This window comes from Abrus precatorius, unplaced genomic scaffold (genome assembly GCF_003935025.1).
Source record: "Abrus precatorius isolate BTA unplaced genomic scaffold, Abrus_2018 Scaffold5, whole genome shotgun sequence".
Classification (NCBI taxonomy): Eukaryota; Viridiplantae; Streptophyta; class Magnoliopsida; order Fabales; family Fabaceae; genus Abrus; species Abrus precatorius.
Genome location: NW_020874395.1, coordinates 15512729 through 15517840, shown reverse-complemented (window position 1 = coordinate 15517840; position 5112 = coordinate 15512729). Strand labels below are relative to the sequence as shown.

Below are 5112 nucleotides of genomic sequence, written 5' to 3'. Positions count from 1 at the left end.
AGAGCAAAAGCAATGGAGTCTATATTCTAGCATGTGCCAGTTAACACTCAATTTCATATGAACGATCGCAAAATATTCCGTTCAAAACTTAAAACGTAACCTACTCAAATAACAGTGGATTCTTTTTCTTTCCCTAGATATTAAGTTTAAAAAACCAATTGACACAATTCTTAAAACAATCTCTCCTATCTCAACCACCCCTACACATCATTATTAACCACAGGATCTTCAAAACCCAATAACCTGAAAAGGACTTCATCAACGAACTTTAGTCTTTTTTGTCTGACCTCCTTGAACCCGAAATGCAGCACAGATTTTCCTCCAGCAGCGGATGGCAATGATTGAGGGTATCACAATCCAGGATGCATTTGCACCAATATAGTATGCATAATAGTAAAATGTGTTTGCAGAAAAATTATCACCTTCCAAGATTGCTGTTATATAATATACAAAAGTTCCATATAGCTGGCCCAAGGAAATGGCAAACTGAAGTATATAGCTATAAGATTTCCCAGTAGCTATAGCATATCTGCAATCCATATTGACAACACAAACAGTGAGGCGAAAAAATTGAAAACCAAGAGAAGATAAAAACAGGTCAAAGGGCAACAATATAGCATTAGTATTTTGCGATGTCTTTTGTTCTTTATTTTCAACTTACACTGCTAAAAGACTAGCTGGACCCTCTAAAACAGCTGTTATCCCTTCAACAGTAACCACTCCTGCATCCCTTCCTGCATACCTTGAATCCCCTTTGCTATATTCCTTCCCTGTTCATTAAAAAACTTTCATCAACTAAAACAGCAAAATCCTCCAAAGGTACTTCAAATTCTAACAAAGATATTTCCGTGATCGATGTCAAAGAACAATTAAGTGACTTACAAACTTCAGCAAGGTAGAAGCCAGTCTTATCCTTGAAAAACTCCGGTGCAAAAACAAAGTAACCTTCAAGAACCATGTGTGTGAGGCCCGTGAATGCCCACCAGCACATTAGCAATCTATCAACTTTGGTTTTCTTGCCCCCTGGGAAAGCAAATACATACCCATGTAAACAAAATCAGAAAACCCAATACCATTTCCGCAATTCAGATGATAGAGACTCAAATAGGAATGATAATGATATTGTCATGTGAGTGCCTGGTGAAGAGCTTAATTGAAAGAAAATATGCACTCTAAAAAACAAAGCAACTAACAGAACATATAGAGTAAACTGAGAACTGATATATGATTCCTTTAATGTACAAACAACAAATTTGGCTTATAGGATTTAATCTGATATTCTTGTTGGAATCAACAATCATCATTTAAAGTTAATCACATACTGTCAAGAAGAATTGAAAAATAAATCACAAGTAGAGCAAAGTTAATCACAAGGCCACATTGTATAATCTTTAAATCATACAACGATAATCTATTCAGCCAGATATGCAAATGAAAAAAAGAAAAAGTGGATCTAATGTTCGACAAAAGCAAACAAAGATTCAAAGACACATTGTTCACCTTTTGAAAAAAAAAAAGAAAAAGTAGATCTACGTTATGTTTTGATGTCATCATAGTTTGCAACAACAAAAAAAATAAAGGCATTTTTCGGATAATTGAGCTAATCTAGCAAATGGGTCCTTCAATCAATAAAAGATAAAAGAGAAGGAACATGAAGGGGTACCTGAGAAGAACCAAACGAGAGAGACGACAAGGAGGGAAGAGATAGCGAAGACAGAAACAATGTTGGACATGGAAAGAAAGCAAGGAACGTAACCGGGTAACTGCAAATCCCGTGGGACATAGGGATGAGATCCTCCTTCCATTTCCACCGTTATCGAATCAGAGGGTTGTGTTTATGTGTTCTGCTGCCCAGTGTTGACTGTTGAAATAGACAGAGTCACTAAGGCAATCGTTGTGGTTGGTCGAAGGGATATAAAAGTCTTCTTATGTGAAGTGGCCCAACCATGTCAGCCTCCACGCTCACTCCAACTCACCCAACCAAATTATATCCAATATTATTATTATTATAATTATCGGAGAGAAATGATGTTTTAGCCCCGCACAAGAATAATTTTTATAAATAAAAAATTTGTATATAAATTTTTAAATTTGTACAATAATTAGTTTTTTCTTTTAACAATCATATTAAATTATCTATTAATTCTTATACAATATTTATTTTAATTTAGTTTCTATAAAAAAAATTACATATTAATTTTTATACTAAAAATTATTTTTAATTTTGTTCATATCATTATACTGATATTTTTACTTAATACCAAATGATATTTTTTTTATCATATTTAGAAGAGCATTTTAAACTTTTTAAAAAAATTTATATCATTTTCAATTCATTACATTAAACTTCGTTATATATATCTTTTTGTTTTAGATTTAAATAAGAAATATTCTAAAAAGATTTTATGTTTCATTTATTTTTATGTGAGTATCACTTTCAGTATTTTTATAGTAGAAATTACTATTTATTTGCTTCATCATATTGTTCTTATAATTTATTTTATCATTTTTATTCTAATGCTTTTTTTTTAATATAGTCAATCTGTAGTTATAAAAATACAAAAAATATTATAATTTAAAGAATAATTTTAATTTTCTTACAAGTATATTAAAAATGCATAGAAAGAAAGTTTTTAACTTTAGACATGATGAAGCAAACTAAATAGTGACATTGAAGATAAAAATACTAGAAGTGATATTTATGTAAAGATAAATTAAGATATAATATTCAACATGGAAAAGTATGAAGTAAAATATAAAATTTATATGAAGAATATATAATACTCCTTTAAACAAAAATCACTTTGACACTAATATAAAATTGTTCTAGTTGTTGGGTGAAAGGTAGACTTTTTGCCTTTCCTATTAATTTTATTATTTTATAATTTTGTATAAGATAAAATTACAAACCCTTTATTTTACAATATTTGTTCAAAAAAATTACAAACCATCACCTTTACAATTTTTGAATAGACAAAATTGTAAATCTTTACTTAACACAACTATTTCAAGTCTCTAATACACATAAAATAAATTTTTATATTTATAATATTTTTTTTATCTTTTTATTCTTTAAGTTTGTTAACATAGAATTTGGACAAATAGCTCACTTTAGCCCTATAAATATTTTCATTATTTAAAGTTTCATATATTTTCAACTTTCCTCAATTTTTTGTTTAATTCTGTTAAAATCTTTTTTTGCTGTAAAATACATTAACCAATAAATCTTTCTTCAACTTGTTAAAAGAATATTTTTTCTTTAACTAATCTTTTATTTCTCTTCATCTTTTAGCATAACTTCATTTTAATATGATTATTACCTAAACAAACTATCAGTTCTAATACTTTACATAATGGGCCATAAATGGGCTTAAAACACAATCTATAATGGGCCTTCAACAAAAATCTTCATTAACCACAAGTGCAATTAACCATGAATACTTTAACATCCATTTTAGCCAATCTCTTTCCATGGAACATACAAGGTGTTTAAGACTTGGAAAGATATTTTATCAATGGGTATAAACAAATCACACAAGCATGCATAACCTAACTTTAAAATTATTAGATAATATATATTTATCATTTATATGTTTTTCAACTTTTCATTCATATTAAATGTAAGTCTCCTTCATCCTACTTGACCTTAACACTAATTTAGTTTCCATAAGAAACACTGGCGGCTGTAACATTGTTTGAAGAGGCAATCTCCTTCTCAGGAGGATAGTACCAAAACAATAAGATATCAAGCGCCAATTTAACAAACATGAATTATTTTGCGTTGAAAAGTAAAAATATGAATAATCTTTCTGATTTATATGAATCTCAACTTCATCATATATATATATATATATATATATATACACACACATAATGTAATCTCGCGAATATTTCATGTTCTAAAAATAAATAATAAATTATTTGAAAAATTCAAGCTTGATACTAATTTTTTTAAAAATTTATTGATTAGAAAAAAGAAAAAGAAAATTCAGTTACTAATAATTTCCTATCAAATCTAGATATTTACTATCATTATAATTGCTATTCTTATTATGTATCATGTGTTAGAAGTTGGATTGTAGTAGCCCTTAATTATTTTTGGATAGCTGTAAACTTGGTTATTTTGCCTTTTGAGTAGTAAAAAATCATGTTTTTTATTAAATAATAATAATGCTAGTAACATATTCTAACACATGTTTTTTGTAATACAAACTCTTATTATTAGTTAAAATTAAATAAAAACTATAAAAATTATATAAATCTTAGTCTTAAATTAATATTTTAAAATTATAATAGTTTTTAATAAATTTTAATTAACAATAAAGAATGTATTATTAGCTTATCTTTTAATCAAAATAAAAAAAAAGTGTTAGCATTTTTGTTAAATCAAATAATAATGGGTAAGTGCCGACGTAGGTGAGATGTATAGAGGCTTAAATAATCCCAAACTATTTTATAAATATGAGAATTTATAAATATAATTTTTACTTATTCTCTTGACATGCCTTCCCAAAACACTATAATTTTTTTTTTCTCTAGCCGGTAGCTTACCCCATGTTGCACGTATCATTCCAAGCATACAGATCTCACGACAAAATAATAATAATAAAAGCACATGTTATCTCATCAGATTCATCCGATTTACCTTTTTTTTTTTCGGTCCAAGATTTTACAATACTCTTAAACGAATGTTGGATCCAATCGGACCAATCTACGTGACAACTGGGGAAAAAATGCAAAGGCTTAATAATATTATACTTACGAGGAAGATGTCAACTTGGCCCAAAAGAATTTTCATATTTTACATTAATATTTTTGCATAATACTTTTGTACTTTTTATAATAGTGAGAATGATTTAAAATAGAATATATAAAACAAGACGAAGATGTGATTTAAATGAATAAAAGAATGAATCATAAAGATAATGTATAAAGAAATAATATTTCTTTTATATTTTATATTTTCACTAGATATCAATGGATTTTGTTGATTAGGTCAAGTCCGTTTAATTAATCTACCATAATCTAGTGCGAATAGCAAAGCAGGCCCAATATTTGACCAAACTTTGATAGTTACAGCTCCAATCAATAGTATGGTGATCTCATGATTAT

General features: G+C 28.0%; 1 protein-coding gene across 1 annotated transcript; it reads right to left on the bottom strand.

Moving 5' to 3' along the window:
• Positions 1–1860, bottom strand: LOC113867878 (probable 3-beta-hydroxysteroid-Delta(8),Delta(7)-isomerase). The gene is made up of 4 exons (XM_027503381.1): positions 1664–1860; positions 883–1023; positions 662–770; positions 1–529 (listed from the first exon to the last, which is right to left on the bottom strand). Exons 1-4 carry the CDS (start codon positions 1803–1805, stop codon positions 259–261), a joined length of 663 nt encoding a protein of 220 aa, XP_027359182.1. The 5' UTR covers positions 1806–1860; the 3' UTR covers positions 1–258.
• Between the last annotated feature and the right edge of the window lie 3252 nt (positions 1861–5112).

Bases quoted from the DNA above. Each gene is read 5' to 3' on its own strand.
- LOC113867878 (XM_027503381.1), bottom strand. From the start codon at position 1,805: ATGGAAGGAGGATCTCATCCCTATGTCCCACGGGATTTGCAGTTACCC. The intron at 1,024-1,663 runs GTACCCCTTCAT...TTGCTTTCCCAG, and splicing joins TCTCGTTTGGTTCTTCTCAG to GGGGCAAGAAAACCAAAGTT. The intron at 771-882 runs GTAAGTCACTTA...TTTAATGAACAG, and splicing joins CTTCTACCTTGCTGAAGTTT to GGAAGGAATATAGCAAAGGG.